The sequence below is a fragment of the Danio rerio genome, chromosome 16 (genome assembly GCF_052040795.2).
Source record: "Danio rerio strain M-AB ecotype USA chromosome 16, GRCz13ab, whole genome shotgun sequence".
In the NCBI taxonomy this organism is placed as follows: domain Eukaryota; kingdom Metazoa; phylum Chordata; class Actinopteri; order Cypriniformes; family Danionidae; genus Danio; species Danio rerio.
The window spans coordinates 10013544-10032029 of record NC_141036.1 but is presented as its reverse complement, the minus strand read 5'-3'; the positions used below and the strand labels follow the sequence as shown (position 1 = coordinate 10032029).

At 38.0% G+C, this 18486-nt stretch overlaps 1 protein-coding gene and 1 long non-coding RNA gene across 10 annotated transcripts in view; both read right to left on the bottom strand.

Annotated features, from left to right (window-relative positions):
- Window positions 1-18486, bottom strand: part of LOC147833274 (uncharacterized) — a 331056-nt gene that overhangs the window by 118918 nt on the left and 193652 nt on the right. The window lies entirely within an intron of this gene.
- The window catches only part of enpp2 (ectonucleotide pyrophosphatase/phosphodiesterase 2), a 51353-nt gene continuing 40486 nt past the window's right edge, over window positions 7620-18486 (bottom strand). For 8 of the 9 annotated variants that reach the window (XM_087284950.1, XM_087284954.1, XM_087284951.1 and 5 more), the window contains 4 exons: window positions 16808-16885; window positions 13900-14032; window positions 13512-13665; window positions 7620-9668 (listed from right to left, as the gene is read on the bottom strand). In XM_087284950.1, the coding sequence (XP_087141076.1) occupies window positions 9498-9668; window positions 13512-13665; window positions 13900-14032; window positions 16808-16885 (536 nt within the window). In that variant the 3' untranslated portion in view covers window positions 7620-9497. The remainder of the gene's footprint in view (window positions 9669-13511; window positions 13666-13899; window positions 14033-16807; window positions 16886-18486) is intronic. The other variant, NM_200603.1, reaches the window with a different exon arrangement.

Here is an 18486-nt window from a genome sequence, read left to right as displayed (position 1 = left end):
CCGCCACTTTTGACGCTCATAAACAATCTTAGGCCCCGTTTACACTGCCAGTTAAATGTGACCCAGTTTCGATTTTATGCTCATATGTGACACAGATCAGATCTGTTCTATGACTGTGTAAACACGAAAAAAGCCCATGCATTCGGATATTCAGAGATCGGTTTCAGGCCTCCTTCATATGTGGAAATAAATCAGATATAGATTGGATATGTGACAATGCGACTGACATTAAACAGGCAGATCGGATTTATTGAGGCACTGCATTAAACTTGTGATAATGTGATGCTTCTCCGTGGTTTAATGACAGAAGAAAGAGCGTATGTGGAGATGCCGACGCGGTAAACAACATCAGAGGAAACACAGAGGAGGAAAGTGGTCAGTCGCCACAATTTGCTCCTACCAGATCTGAGATCTCTCTCGTACCCACAAATCCCTCAGAATGGTGGAGGACATCATTAAGGCATATAAACCATAAGTGAAGTTTATCTATAAACAAATTTCGAGAGGATCACGTGCTTATGATTGCTAGCGGCTGGATCCGCATTATCCATTTCACTACGCTCCAATCAGATGACTCCTAAAGTACTATAAATACCCTGGGTTTCATTCCACTGCTATCTTCGTTTTGAAGAGTCCCCCCTTCCACCCCTACTCCTCCTTCTTAGATGGGTGACACGGTGGCCCAGTGCGTAGCACTGTTGCCTCACAGCAAGAATGTCTCTGGTTCCAGGCTTTACCAAACCAGCAGACATTTCTGTGTGGAGTTTGCACTTTCTTCACGTGCTCACGTGGGTTTCTTCCGGGTTCCCTGGTTTCCTCCCACCGCCTAAAAACATGCAATTAAGTTAATTGAATAATCTAAATTGGCACCATAGATATGCTTCTAGTACGTAGTTATCTTCAAGAGCAATCACTTACTGTTCATTGGTTACTACAGCAGGCAAGTTCTCGAGATCTACCTGAGCTCAAACTCCCCTCCCGCCTTGCAACGGGAGGGAGCCCTGGGCTAGAGGATCTCATGAGCTCAGGGCTCTCTCCCGGGACAGCATGCCAAACAAGCTTTTATAATTAATCATCGGCTAAGTGTGAACTCTTGAAGCTCAAGCTGCGGTGACGGCCATTTCCCAGCTCCTCCGCCTCAAAATCATTTTAAAGTTGGGCGAACTTCGTGTTGTAACTTTTGCTTTTTGTCGCTATTAATACACGCACTGCGGGCTACACATAGAACAACTTTATTATCTCCAACATCAGTGCACACACAGGCAAAAGCTACATCTTGAACTACACACACAGCTCAGGGCTATACCACTACATAACCTGCATGGGGGTAAATCTGGACCAAACCATTCACTGCTTATACTACACTTCGCATATTTCGCACAGCTAAATACAAGACAATTTCTTCCATCGTGGCTAGTGTGGCACAGATACTAGAAACCGCCTTTATGCATGCGCGACATGAATTGTATGGCAAGTGTAAACGCATGAATTGGATATGGGTCACAATTAAAACAACGTGTAACCAGACATGCAAACAAATCAGATATAGGCAACAAATTGGAATTGGGCATCAAGACCTGGCAGTGTAAACAGGGCCATAAAGTCCTTTTGCTGCAAGAATTATGAGGTTTGCTAAAGCTACAGCTGTCATGCAGTAAGGGGTTTGCATCTTTAATAATCTACGGCAGTTTGCGTTCATTGAAGAGTAAGAATGATTAATAAATCCATATCAAACAAGCCCTTAAAAGTCACATCTCGTCTTCAGTGAACCACACTCTGGCACACCTCTTCCAACCAGGCCAGAGCCGGCCAACTGAACCGTGCCTGAGCCCGATTCAAAGCACTCACACTTCTCAAACGATCTGGAAAATGGGTCTGGGCACGGTTCAGATAGCATAGTGTGAGTACGCCCTTAAATGAGTCATAACCATCTTGTGAAATGGTTTCTTGTCCTACAGAGATCCTACAGAGACTAATCAAACACTTGAACAAGCTAATCAATAGCCACTGTTACACTGTCAGCGAGGCCACAAGCAATGAGGCCAAAACCATGCCATGTTTCAATTGTAGGGCCAATAGCTCACAATGCAGCATGACAACCCCACCCTAAGTATGCCACCAGAATCAAAAGACAAACAACCCACTCAGATCATAAGAAAAAAGTCTAATTAGAATCACATACAGTAGATAAAGCACACCATCTCATCATAAAACAATCAAGATGAAGACAACTGAAGCGAATAAAATATATGTGTGTGTAAAGTATATATAGATAAATCATTTAACACTACAGTAAAGTAATTTATTCTCTTCAGTTGTCTTCATCTTGATTGTTTTATAATGAGATGGTGTGCTTTACCTATGTGATTTGACTTTTTCGTGTGTTCTGAGTGGGTTGTTTGACTTTTGATTCTAGTGGCATACTTACTCACTGACTCTAAAGTTAGTTGGCATTGTGTTAGTTGCCGTTGTGAACACTGCTCTGACCATGAGGAATCTTAATAGCTTTATACTGTTTATATCTGTAGCTTCCTTAATTGGTAGCAACATTTTTTTAAACATCCTCTTTCGGCAGATGTCATCAAGTCTCGTTCAGACCCCTGAAGGGTGACTGGCTCAGGCACTGCTTGATGCCGTGTTCACGCTCCACAATTTTACCCCAGATTTTCACTCACAGACAGGTTTTGTTAACTCGCAGACAAATGCCCAAAATCAGAAGCCCAGTTTAAATTATCAAAGATGTGGTCTGAGAGAATTGCACATGTGTTGTTGATGTCCGTGAATATTTGTCAGGCTAAATATCTGGACCTGTTGGCGATTCAAAACCATGCTTCTGTGAAATGAGTACTGACTGAAAAACACATCGGGCGATGACCTACAACCAATGAGAGAGCAAGAGACAAGGCAGTGGGGAGTTCTGAGAGAAGTTGCAAATCACAATCTCAGAATAATTAAGCTTAACCATAACATTTAACAGAAACAAACAAGACACATTTGCTTGACCAGCTGCAGCAGGAAATTGCATAATTATTTATTGACCTCCAACTCTTTGCAGAACACACAATCCTTATTCCCTGTATATCCCCATCATTTTTTCCTCTACAATATTTAGTCCTTTTTTGCTCTTACCTGCAAAATGGCACACAGAACATTTGCATGGCAAATTATTAAAAATACTTATTGCAAAGTACCATTTCAGGTCTTTGGAACTTTTTAAGACCACAGTTGCCCTTCCCTGGTCTATACCTATGTTTCAGGTTCAAAATGTAACTGTCACCCTGATGACATTAGAAGCTGATGTTTGGGGATGCACAACCACTCAACTGTCAGCACGGAGATTAAAATGTTCCCCCATGGCATGTCTCTGGGTTGGGAGAGCACACACTTCTGTGAGGACAGAAGTTCTCTTTTGAGAGACGCTAGTCTGAGAGAATGGTTTTGATTTAATGCCCTAACTTGTGATAGAATTGTCTAATGTTTATCTTGTTTAAGGTGTGTGCTAGAGTTGCTTATCAAATCACTCAGTTAAAGTGCCTCCTATTATGAATGGGAGACTTACATGCACTGATGTGCATACAAGGGCAAAAAACACTTTCATTAGCCCCTTTCACACAGTGATACCAGAAAATTCCGGAATGCCTTTACCAGTAAATTCAAAAAAGCGATGTTTACACAGGCACGGATGTTATGTAATTTTTCCGGAAAAAAACGTTCACACATTCATTCCAAAATACCGGTAAATTCTGATATCATTAATCAGAAATGAGCTCTAAACGGCTGCGCTTGTATTTGTAAACATTTGACTACATTACAAACTCTGTGGATGGAGCAGTATTGTGAACAACTTCGATGAAAACATTTAGAGGAACACTTTCACATGTTGAGATGTACATAATATGTGTGTGTGCTGGCGCTCACTGGCTGCTTCACATGCACACAGAAGTCAAGCAACTGAAGGAAGCAGAGCTTGAAGGTAAACAAACAGCGGTTTATCATAAGCATCTTATCGATAATTATTTACACAGTTGGCATTAAGAAGGAGCTTAGAAATGTGATCTGACTAACATCTAGCAGCTAAACGTGTCTGGAAAAATAATCAAAAACTTTTACTTTGATAAACAGAGAGGATGTGAATGCGTCTGAATGTTCTGATTAGTAGACCGCTCACGTCGGCGCGCTCTTTCCGGCAATCTTCCTTCTGCGTTCACACAGCGCAGCATTCTGGCAAATTACCGATAATGTTACAACTTCTCTTTCCAGAAAATAGCTGGAACGAATTTACCGGTATTTTCAAAAAGAGCCTGTTCACACATACAGTCCTTTCCGGAAAATCACCGGCAATTTTATGAAAAGGTCTGTATGTGTGAAAGGGGCTATTGTCTTATAATTATAACCTTATTATTCCAATGACTCCAATGTGATTTTTCCTGACCTTTGCTTTGCATGTCACTAATCTGCTGGTGATTGGTCCAATGACCCAGTCTGTTGTGATTAGCCTACTACACGCAGCACATGTTTGAAATGCCTTATCAAGACAGTGTTAGAGCAACAAGGAGCCTTGGTACAGAATATACAGTATGTGTGAGCCCAATGCAGGAATGTATTGATAAAGCACTCCACTCTGTACACCAGCATATTGCTCTTTTCTTCATCACAACATCAAGTAATAACAACAACATACATTCAGTATTAATCGAAAAAGTGGCAAAAGTTTGAAAAAAAAATACAGTGGCATGTGCACAAGCTTGTTTTTGAGATTCTTTAGGTCATAACTGAATCTGATCCCTCACAATCGAATACAGTGTTTGAGGAAGGGGTGTTCAAGTTTTCCCAGGTTTTGTTTTGTTATGTCACAAAGAAACAGCTAAAGATTCAAATGATGTGTGATTCATTTAAATGACTCTGGGTTGACTCTTGATTTTAGGAGACAATATCTTTACACAGGGTGCACTTTCAGATTTAAAACTCAGCTGGATGTTTTCATTCACTTAGAGCTGTGTTACACACTGCATGGGAGGCAATTTTCAAAAACCCATAATAGGGGCTCTTTAACCGTTGTGCCTTGATATACTTGAGTGAACTTGCTGGAAATGTTTTGGGTAAGCATATGGTGGTGCGACAAAATTACATCACCCAGGATAATCACTGTATTAAAGCAACTAGGCTCAGAAAAGTGTATTTTGTTTTAGTTTAGCAATTTGGTTGTCTTGTGCTTCAAAGATGTTTATTTCCATTACTTTCTTTTGATATTTGGTTTAGTGCCAACAGATATTTGGTTTGTTATATTTACCTGTTTGATTTTTGCTACTTCCTCTCCTCCTGATTAACTGACATTCATTTTGATATACTTTAAATATTTTTTTCACTATAAAAATCTATTTAACATTTCTCACCAGTATTTGTATGCAATAAATATTGAGATTGATTTGATAATCAGTTGTTGTTCTCTTTCTTGCCTGACCATCTTGGCCACCACACCACCAAGCCATTGTAAATACAATTTGTTCTCCTTTAGTCAACATCACCCAGGTGATAACAGCTTGTTTTTATGACATATCAAGGAGTGCTTTTGGTAAATTATTTATGGGTGGGGTGGCAACACTGAAGCAAGTGTCACTGCATGGATTTTGTGAACTTATACTGCTTCAACAACTTTATGCTGTTTGATTTTAACTAGCAAGCAACTACCTCAAGCTTTAATTTAACCTTAATTTCATTTTAAAAATATTATAACACAATTTTCTACAATCGCCATGACAGTTTTTTTTCAATACATTTAACAAGTTTTCTAAACTCTTAACGCACCAACACACCTAAAACACACAAATTGCAAAACGGTTAATTTCATGCTCAAAATCACACATTGTAAACTAAACCTCCAAACTACTTTTCAAAATACAGTGATAAGCTAACACAATACACCATGTCTACCAAAACACTGCAAACATGTTTTAACATCAAATAATGATTCAAACAACTAACACATGTTCCCCTTCGGGAGGGTAACTTCAATGCTATGTGGAAAAAATTCCACTATGGGGATTTCGTTCAGAAAGCCAATAATCTGAAAGAGTAAGTAAACGGGCCAATAAAATGCTATTGAGTTGGCAGCTTCAGCTTCAGAGAGCGGTCTCCTGATCCAGAGTATGTGACACGCAGCTGCAGACGGTCAAGCTGGGTTTCTTCCTTGCCTGGCGTTCTTTGGGTCAACGTGGTCGTGTATCGCGTCTTTTTCAAGACCTCGCTTCAACTCTGCGTTTCTGAATGCGGTGGATTCCTGTCTCCGGATGATGGGCACGAGCCCTGCGTTTCATGTCTGGGGGTCCAGCATGTTAATGCGATTCTCGCGGGCAGTGCATGCTATCACTGCGTTGGCATGTATGTTGCACAGTTAAGATCACGGCTCGCTCTTCCAAAGGGGCCACCCACCCCAATTGTCCCCTGCTCCGTGGTGGGCACTCAGGCAGGTCTGAGGGTTACAATGGGAGTAAATCTGCCGCTCTCAGGCTTGCGGACCTCTCGCTCCCCCACACACTCTATCCAAACTTCGAGTGAGAGAAGCGCTCCATCCTTGGATGGCCACCCTCTCACTTCATGACACAGAGGCTCAGATGTCCACCGCTGCATCGGAGGAAAGGTTGTCAAGGTCTGATGAAGGATTCCCTCCCTTCGGGAGCGAGCTAGGCGGCGAATAACCGTGCTTTCCCGGGCTGCTTCGGCTGCGAGCCTGGAGTTGGTTTATCCCCCAGCCACGCAGCCGGACTGACTAGATGGGTGTATGTGGAGGACTAAAAAGGCAAGACCTTCTAGCCTCCCATCCCTTTCTCTCCAGAAGTGCACAGTGGGCTCACGCAGTCTTGGAGGGCACCTTTCTCTGCCCGATCTGCGTGCGTCTCTGCCCTCACCACCCTTGATGGTAGAGCAGCCAGGGAGTACTGGTCGATTTCCAAGATTGAGAGTGTCATTGCGGGCCCACGTGGTGCCTCTTTCTGCTGGAGTCAGCCTTGTCTCCCGTCCAAGGCATGTCGGTTTTTCTGCATTCACATTGTGGTGAAAGAGCGCCACCTCGGGCTAAACCTGGCAATAGATATGCCAGGAGTCGACAAAGTTTGTTTTCTTGACTCCCCATATCCCAGGCTGGCCTGTTCAGCGACACCATCGGTGAATTCACCCAGGAATTCATGGCGGTGCAGTCGGATATGATGGGCTGAGTCCATAATAATATTAAAACTTTCTTTTTAGTTAAGTTACGTAGAACATAGAAGTCACAGGAAGGAATTGGGGGTTCGTGCCAGAGCACGGCAACTGTGCCTAGTGTGAGTACACCCTAAGTGAATTGGATAGATTAATTAGGTCATAGTGTGTGAATAGGAAAAAGAATGGCTCCCCGAGGACACATGAAAAACGTAAATAATAAAAGAAAATACACTGTAAAATACAATAAATATTATTTAATGTGTTTCTCATGATTCTTTTTTTTTTTTTTTAAATAAACACATTACAATTTTGGTTCTTCTAACACATTTCAAAAAAGTACAGTAAAGCATTTACCACTTTGTAATGTTGTCATTCTCTATCACAACACTAAGGGGTTTAGTGACTGAAGAGATGAAGTAATGAAGTGTTTCAGGTGGAATTTCATTAAATTCTTCCTGTAAACAAGTCTTAAGGTGAGCAACAGTAAAAGGGGGCTATGTTGTCAAATTTTGCGCTTCAAAATGTGCCACACATTATCTATTGGAGACAGGTCGGGACTGCAGGCAGGCCAGTCAAGTACCTGTATCCTCTTCCTCCACAGCCAGGACTTTGTATATGTGTGCAGGCGGTGGTTTTGCATGTGGTCTCGTTGAAATATCCATGGAAAAAAATGTTTTCTTGAGGGCAGCATATTGTGCTCCAAAATCGAAATACTTTTCAGTATTAATGGTGAATATAAGTGCAAAATTCCTTTGCCAAGGGAACTGACACGACCCCATACCATGACAAACCCTGGCTTTTGGACTTGTGGCTGGTAATAGTCCGGATGATCCTTTTCTTCTTTGGTCTGGAGCACATGGTGTCCATTTCTCCCAATAAATATCTGTAATACTGATTCATCTGACCACAGTACACTTTTCATTGTGTGATGGCCCATCCCAAATCTCTCCGAGCCCAGAGAAGTTAAAGGCACTTCAAGACACTGTTATTATAGGGCTTCCTTTTGGTTCAGTGCAGTTTTTTACAGGCAGTTGTGTATGTAACTATGTATTGTGGTACTTGACAAAGGTTTGAAAAAGTAGTCCTGAGCCCGTGTAATGATATCGCTTATAGATGAATGAAAATTCTTGATTCAGTGCCGCCTGAGTGATCGAAGATCACAGTAGTTCAGCTTAGGCTTGCGCCCTTGTCCTTCATGCACTGAAATTTCTCCAGACTCATTTAATCATTTAATGATGCTATGCACTGCTGAAGGTGAAATATATAAATGTCGTTCATGCTTTCTTTGAGCAACATTGTTTTTAAACATTTCAATAATTTTCTCACATATTTGTAAGTGAATTGGTGGCCCTCAGTCCATCTTTACTCCAAAAAGACCTTTCTTGGATGCTGCTTTCGTACCAAAACATAAGAGCATTTGTATCTGCAGGTATAAACTGCTTACTTACATCTAATGTAGAGTTAATGCTTAACAAATACTGAATTCACTATTTGCTAATGCATAATAGATGATTCTTAGAGTGTAGTTATTATAAAATAACAAATTTTTGTTTAACTTCTCTAGTTTTTCTTATTGTAAATATATACTAAAATACTACTGTCTGCTGAATATAATGAACTACAAATAGTAAGAAACAAAAATTATTTTATGTTAATTGTAAATCAATAAAATAAAACATTGTGAACAATAACAGTTATAGCAAAAGCAATTGTAGGATCATAGCCATTCAGAAAACAACCAGAATTTGCTATTCTCTTTAAAATGTGCAGATGACTTTGACTTTAATGATTAATTGCATAAAAAACTGAACATTATTCAGGAAACTACAGAAGAGGTTTAACTGCAGATTACAGATATTATCCTTTACCTGTTTGGTCAAATAGCTTAAATTTAATATAAAAACAAGACTTGTCTACTTTATTTAGGCATCTGACTCCAGCGCATCAAACAGGTTAATACATTTAAATATTGTGATTATTACATGTCAGGTCATGCGTACAGTTCAAATATAAAAGGAGAATAATGCATTAGGACAGACAAAATATTACACTTAACGATTAACTAAGAAAGAACAATAAATATTATATTTTCCATAAAACGCCGCCACATCCCACAGTTTTAATTGGGTGTCCAATTATTTTCCTATTTTCAAGGTTCATCTCAAGTTCATCTCCAATCCCAATAAAACAGCTCAGCTAGCTAATAAAGACATTCAAGAACATTTGCTAATTACAGACAGGTGTGTCTGTCTGGAACTGAAGGCTGCAGGTACCTTGGACATGCTAATGCAGGGAGTATTTCAGATCTCACTTTCGTATGTGTGCAAGTACGTTTTCAGAGCGAGAATCTCCTCATAGGTCCTGCTGGTGCGGCGATAAAAGTCCAGTCCTGTGAGTAACTCCACATCTCGCAGGCGGGCTGTATGAGTCTTCATCAGTTCCTCCACCCATTTTGACTCATCTTCTGAACTCTGGAATGCATTTAAGTATTCACAATTTTATTTTCTATGTACAATTGCTGTACATTAAATTTATAGTAGTGTAAGGATGCTAAGGGTGCTTTCACACCTGTGAATCGATTAATTTGTTCTGAAACAGGGATTAAAATTGTTTCATTGTTGCTCTTTGTTCTTGGTGCGGTTCGCTTTTACAAGGAAAAGTTTCTAAACGGACCAAAATCTCTAAACCAAGTCACGTGTGAGTAAACTCCTCATATTGTTCAGAGTTTTAGGGTTTGTTTTGCAGAGTCCCGCTCAGCTGTCAGGGGGGGAGGTGGTTTGACAGGGTGCGCGCGGGTGCGTGTCTGAAGAGCGAGGAGGGATGCGGTGGGGAGGTGTGAGAAGGTGCGCGACATCTTTGAAGACCAGGAGGGAGACGTGCGATTACCAGGAGATTATCACTTGTTTGCGGGCATCCAGAAGTCTCCCGCAAATGCACAGAAACTCCCGGATGGCCACAAATGAGTGATAATCTCCTGGTTACTTCCAGGAGACTTGGGATGTCTGGAATGACCTCCTGCCCTACTCATAATTCTCTCTTCATATAGCCGAATGCCTATTAAATATCTATAATACACTATGATATAGCCTTTCTCGGATCGTATCGCTTTCTCACTACAATCAATCCGCTCCAGAGTTCGTTTTAATTGAGCCGAGACCACCTCATTCAGGGGATCTCAGACCGATTGTTTTAGCACAGATCTGAGCGCGATTGCTGGATTCACATATGCCAATCGAACCGCGCTAACTGGGCAAACAAAAGTCTAGGTGTGAAAGCACCCTAAGTCTCTCCATAATAATAAACCATGAGAACTGTAATGGAACTCCACATGAGACAAGACCACCAGAATGGCCAGGCACTAAAACAATAAACTTTCAAATCTGAGAAGAAGATAAGCTAGGAAACCAGTTGTTCAGGTTGTCTTGATCATACATCCTGAGCCCCCCTCTATGCCCTGGACTTTACCTTCTCCACCAGAGCGGTTCCATAAAGAAGTTTTAATATGATGTATCTTGTGGCTCTATATTCATGTTTGGTGTCTTTTTAAATGTCTCTGTGTAATTGGTAAAGGGGTTCACTGTATCAGTTAATTTGGGTTTTGACTTTGACAACATCTTTGCCAGATGTTCCACTCCAGGGAATATGGTCTTCACATGAAACTATAACCAGGCAAGAGTTTTGGTGAAGCTTTTATTGTCTTGAATTGATGGTCATTTGAGTTTTTAGGCAAAGGGTGCAGAAGTGTCTGTGGGATCCAGTAGCCAGGATACCCAGTTGCAGTATTGAGACTCTGAGCTCTTCATCAAGGCTTATATGCTGCAACGTACTTCTACACAGTCAGGTATTAATCTCTAACTCTTAAATGTATAATTGATGTTGCACAATCTGAATTGGCTTATTTTGTTTAATTATGTGAAATGGAAAGTTGCCTGACAAATAAATTAGCTGAGACAGTTTACCAATATGGGCACTGACACACACACAGCTGCAGATTATTGACACCGATTACATGCACACTATAGAAACCCAACACTCACACACCTTAATTGTTGGGTGTTGTATTTCTGTCCCATATTAGTGTTTCTTGTTTTCTTGCCTGTTGTCGCTTGCCCGCATGACCATAACTTATGTAAACAAAACGGGTGGATTTGGAACTTCACCTCTCTGCCACACCCTTATTCATAATCTAACAGGCAAGCAAGACAACAAGAAACACTAGAAGTGCACGACACATGCTATTGCAGCAAGTGGGCCATCACTGTTTAGACTTCACATGTAGATGACACAAAAATCATTATATACACTTGCTTGTTTAAACTACTTATTTAAAATAAGCTGAAACAACACAATTCTTGTGATTTCATTGGGATAACTTAATTTTTTATGTTCAATCCACATCAATTTGTTAAAAGTTTTTTGTGGAGATAACATTATTGTATTGTGCGGACCCCTACATTTTTTACAGTGTATATACACACAGATACTTCCAGCAGGATAACGCACCATGTCATAAAGCGCGGATGATCTCAGACTGATTTGTTGAACATGACAATGAGTTCACTGTACTCAAATGGCTTCCACAGTCACCAGCCTCAATCCAATAGAGCACCGATGTGGTGGAACGGGAGATTCGCATCATGGATGTGCAGCTGACAAATCTGCCACAACTGCATGATGCTATCATGTCAATATGGACCAAAATCTCTGAGGAATTATTCCAGTACCTTGATAAATCTATGCCACGAAGGATTAAGGCAGTTCAGAAGGTAAAAGGGGGTCTAATAAAGTATCCGGTGTGTGTGTGTGTGTATATATGTGTATATAATTTCACAGAAAAAAGGATGCATTCTCAAACTATAACGACAAAGATTAAAAATGAAATACAACATTAGCCTGTTTTAATGTTTTACACTAAATTCAAACTTATTAGACACTATATTCTACTGAATATTCACAAAGAGGCAGGCAAAGGTTATTTATATAACTTTTTATTTACTGCTATTATTGCTGTGTACCAGGGATAAGATTCCATAAATATGAAATAAAACCGCCAGGTGGCGACAAGTCTTAGTGCCTATTTAGTATTCTGCACCAGTTGTTGTAGTTAAATGCCACATGCTAGGGACACCTGCTGGTCAAAATCGTGTAATTGCAACAAAAACTCAGGATGAACTGCTATAAAATGCAATAACATAAATATCCAGTATTTAGACATTTTAACTGTCTGCATAATATGCATTCTTATATCATGTATCAGGGCAATAAGTACTAACTGATATATATATATATATATATATATATATATATATATATATATATATATATATATATATATATATATATATATATATATATATATATAGCATTGAAGATATATATATATATATATATATATATATATATATACATAGCTTCAATGCTTCAAAAGTAGCCATAGTAAGATATAAGCATTAAACACTGGTAAAACAGGCTTGTTCAGATTTTCGTATCCTCAGAATTATTCTTAAGAATGCTGTGTATTTACCATTATCATTGATGGATGAGAACACCATATATTTATATTTAAAAGATGAAAAATACCTACTAAAGCAACATCAGTGTTTAAAAAATAAATAAAACCAAATGAATAATATACCACAGATGGTACCGAAATGCAGATTGAACAAGATATGAGTGTAAGAGATTTCAGGAGATGGATATTAATATAATATATTAATACAAGATATTTTAAGTACAGCCCTGTTTAAATTCTTGTTAAGTGGCCCTTTTGTAGTGTCAGCACTTGCCTCTAAAACAGGTCTCAGCACCATGCTATAAAATATCACTGTTATCAAACTGAAGAAGGTATCTTTTTATAATTTTATAAGTATTGGATTGTGGAATTATATTATATACTAAAATTGTGGAATTTATTGTAGCAGTTAAAACTGGCTTCATGCAATAGGCCTTTATGATGCACTAACAATATCATGTGCACAACTATGTCCATGATGAGGGGTGTGTATACCCCATTTTGTGTCCCAGATTGACAAAGTAAATTAAAAGTCTTTTCATTTAGCTAGATATTGGCATGGATGTACAGTAACTAGTGACAGGTAGGTTTGGTAAGTATTTCCACTAGCTTATATTTATTTCATATGTGCAAAATTACAGTTATGACAATAACTTAATAATGAACTAATAACAACTTCATTGCATGGCATAGTAACTGTTGCTGTTAAACACCCCACTAAGCTTACTTTAACAAATGTATTTACTTTAATGTGATAATACACGGCAAAAGGAGAACAGAACAGAAAACAAAATGAACTTACATTGCAGGTCTCTTCATTATCTGATCGGTGTGGAAGGATGAAGGAGAACACACTGAGAGGACCAACACAGGAGTCAACGGTCTGTGTGTAATCGAGGCAGCTTGTAACCACAACAAAGTAATGAGTTGGGATTTGTACGGAGCCACTGACAAACCTATAAACAAAAAAGTTACAAAGTCAGAATGAAAGATTACATAAATCAGTGTAAATATTTGGGCTTGACCTGCTGTAGATCTTTTTGCTTATTATAGATCATCAGATCATTTCAGTTGCAGGGAGAATGTGGTACAATACAATGACGACAATACTTTTTTTGAAACGTACAATAACAATGTATGCATATAATGTGCAATTTCATGTACTTTAGAAGACTTCAAAAACAACTCACTGTTTTATTGTCTCTGCAGAATCTCTAAGACCATTGTAGTCATAGTCGAAAATGGGCCCGGTGACAACATTCACACCATTTTTCTCACTAGCGTAACGTTTCACAAGTGATTTCTGAAAATAACTCCACACTCCTGAAACAAGGGTATAGAGAAACAGAGAGAGGTCTGAATGTTAACAAGACTTTAATGCATGTAAGCAATCGTAATAAAACCAAAAATGTTTATCCTCACATTACAGGAACAATGTAGGCTCATTCTGAAAATGTAGTCCTATCCACTTTTCTGGAGATCACAAATTAAGTAGCCAGAGGTACACATGGCTGCATTTCATTTTTTAAAGGAACGCTATGGGGTGGTATGACGCCATTCCTTTTTGGGCTTACCAGCTGACCGCTTCCCTCCGTATAAACAGCTTTCCCACTGTAACAAGCTTGTCCCGTTAGCTCGTCATGTACGTCGGCGGACTTGAGACGCAGAGAGATGTTTACCATGACGATGGTGTTCGAGTCCGGTAAAAAACGGTTTCAGAAAGCAAATAAAACAAAAAATAAAATAAACAAGTAAATATCAGTCGAGGGCTTTTATTTTTCTGGACTGCTTTTAAAAATCTTTGGTTGGATTTAGAGAAGTGGGTGGGTGTGTCAATCGATAAAATTGGTTGGGTTAAGAGAAGGCAAAGGGTGGGTCAGTCCATTAGTTGGTCAGTCAGTCAGTCATTCAGCCAGTCAACAGCAGCCTCTGGTGGGTTTATGCGAGAACTATAGGCGCGAATGCCACTCACGAAAGAAATTTGAAATTTCAAAAAGCGTACACAAAGCGGCCTCTCTTGGATTTGCAAAAACAAAAACTGCAACAAAAAAAAAAGTACCCCCTGGGACGTATTTCGCAGTCTCCAGAAATGTATATAGAGGTATGTCAGAATGAGCCTGGGTTGTACAGGAAAGTGCAAGTCATTTGAAAGTAAATCCACATCAGCTTCTGACACACAACACAAAGTACTGTTAACCAAATGTTTCAGAGGTGTCAAGATCCTCCATGTGCTTATAAATATGAACATCAGTAATGATCCTTGCCTGTACCATTCTGTTCTTAATTATGTTCAGTTTTTATTTTTCTACTCGTAAACAGCCATCTTCAAACACTTAACAACTAACCAGGGAAAGAGAAAAGGAAAATGAGGTTAGTCAAGATGAACTCAAATGTAAAAAAGATCTAAAGCATGTATCAATCTTAGTTAATATCAATTATGAAACATTTACTAAAAAATTATTAAAATTAAGCTGTATCTGTTAAAACCATTTAATAGATCTGAGCTAACACTTAACAATAAATGGTTGCCTTTTAAAAACACTAGCTATGCATGCATGAACTAACATTAAGTAATGGAAACTCATTGCAATGTTTTACCAATTTTGGTTTTGGAACTTGAAACAATATGACTTTTGTTGGGATTTCTTTTGGAAGCTCTGAAGCTTTATTTATTTTTGGACAATAAATAAAAAGAGAGACAGCAAGCATATTCAACTTTTGCATATACGCTAGAGAATAATGTCTGTTCCTCTGTGGGTGGGATTTCAGTCGACTTGAGCTCAGCACAACTAATCTAAACCAGACATAGAATTCATTGCTGCGCTCTCATTTCACCTCTGCTGCCAACCCCTCTAAATACACATTTACAGATACCAGAGAGGCATATTCCATGTAGAGTCCATTTGAAAAGCCAAATAAGAATAAAAGAAATTTTTATTTGCATATGAATGATGTTTTCTGTGAATATGTTTGTTTGAGGGTTTCTGAGAGAGCTCATTTCCTATGAGGTGAGACAGCATGTGTACAGTTCCACCTTCTGAAACAGAGGTGGCTCTCAAAGGCAAAGGCCACACACACACACACACACACACGCACGCACACACACACACACACACACACACACATACTGCTTCTAGTTTACAGACATGTACAAAAAAAAAACAGCTATAAGGGTGAGCATATATGAAAACACATACACACTTCAATTTCATTTCAGCTTTTTTGTAGGGGTTTTTGAAGGCCAATATGACTAATCACCCCTAATGTCTACCTAAAGCATACAGTACAAACCAGTCCAGAAAAATATTAAGGAAATATGGGATTAGAACATATTTTATATATATATATATATATATATATATATATATATATATATATATATATATATATATATATATATATATATATATATATATTGCGATATATATATATATATATATATATATATATATATATATATATATATATATATATATATATTGCGATATATATATATATATATATATATATATATATATATATATATATATATATATATATATATATATATATATATATATATATATATATATATCGCAAATCAATTTTGTAGGTACACCTTTAAAATGCTTTATTTCATAACACATAACACTTTGCTTATGCATATGTTTATGGATTGTGTGCATGTAATTTAACATGAGTGCATTTTATTAACATGACACATTATTAAAATCAATCACAAAGGCAGGCATAGCTTAACCATAGGACTGGAAGTATGCAACAAGTTTTTTTACAAGCAGTAACAAATAATTCTAGATGAAGAGCTTTCTGTTATCATTGAAGTGTGCTTTATTGGAATATTGGTGAGTCAGCAGTCAAAAAAAAGTGATCGCAAAGAACAGAGAAAGAAATCACACACCCCATTGGTCTTTGAAAATGAATCATTATATGAAGACATTTTTAATCAAGGATGAATAAACAGTACGATGTCCAAAATTTTTTTTAAATAAAATAAATTCAAAAACTGGACCTTTACATTTACTAATGAAAAGTGCAAATGCAGTTATATTCTTGGTTTACATAATGAGAAATCAGATAAGACATTTAAGAAACACTTACGTTTGAATGCTGCATACATTGGTACAGTGTTGGTAATGAGAACAGCATCATATCTCGCTTCCTGAGTGGAGGACAACTCTATAAATTAGACAAAAAATGCTGAAAAATAGATGCATTCAATTCTTAAGCACTAATGTCAAATTCCAAATTCATCTGTACATCCTTAAAGAACAAAACACATGAGATTCAATTCCAATTATACATTAATATCACAAGTCAAACACATGGAACAAGGATGAAATCTGTGGCTTTGGAATATGAAGAAAAAACATGCTATGAATGCAAAAAAACACACATTTCATGTTTGTTTAAAATCAATAAAATAGCATTGCCCTTAAAGAAAAACACACGGATAATATAAGCTTTATGTTAACTTATGTATAACATGTATTTCTAAAAGAACTAATTTTTTTTTTTTTTAGTTTAGTAGTTTAGTTTTTGCTTTAACGGGCTACATCAGGGGTGCCCAAACTTAGTCCTGTAGGGTGGGTGTCCTACATAGTTTAGCTCCAAATTTCCTTAATACACCAGCCTGGAAGTTTCAAGTATACCTAGAAAAAACTTGATTATCTGGTCCACGTGTGTCTAAATGGGGTTGGAACTAAACTTTGCAGGACACTGGTCCTCCAGGACTGAGTTTAGGCACCCTTGGGCTATATGCACATCAAGTCTTTTTCAGACACCAATAAACTTCTGGTGAAAGGTTTATGGCATGATTTTCAATTGTCATTATTGTTGTAATGTAATTAAAATATAATCAGTTAAATAGACTAAGCATACACTTAGTTGTTCAAGCATAAAACGAGATAAAACAGGAGCAGCAGGTGAATGCAGAAACTCCTTTGAAAATACTGTGGTAAAATAGATTTCAGTATTTTAAACACTTTGGGCCCTATCATACACCTGGCGCAGTGTGGCGCAAGATGCGGCGCAATAGTCTTTTGGTAGTTTCAGCTTGGCGCAAGAGTTGTTTTGAGGCGTTGTGCTACGCTGTTTAAATAGCAAATGCATTAGCGCTCATTTGTGCGCCCATAGGCGTTCTGGTCTAAAAAGGAAGGCGTTCTGAGGTGCACTGCTGGCGTGTTGCTATTTTAAGAAACTATAAAAGATTTTTCATTAGACCAATTGCGCCTCGCTTACGCACTGCTTAATACGCACAAGAGACCAATAGGCAAATATCTTTACATATAAAAAAATTTAAATATTAAGGATATATATAGGATATAATAAGAATAGATATAGGATATAAATATAAAGGATTAAAATATTACAAAACATTATTTTCTAGCCTACATAAATATGAAAAATCACTGCTTTTATGCCTTCTTCATCTCGGGAGACTTTTTCAGTTCATTCAAAACAATTTGCTTTTGTATAATGTTATTATTATTAGCAGTATTACATTTTATTATATCCATATTTATATTTGTTTTATTAAAAACAAGCTTAGATTTGCCCACCTGTCAGGTTTTAGACCATATGGGGCATGGCAGGTGTATTTGGAAATAACTCAGTATTTTGACCACACTTGGTCATTATTGTTCATTTATTCGTTTGCTAGAAATTAGAACTGAATTTAGAAATAGTTTTGAAACAAATCTTTGCGCTTAACAAACGAAGTTAATTATTTATAGACTAATTGATGTCTGTGCGTAAAGGTTTCCCTATCCAAGAGCGAA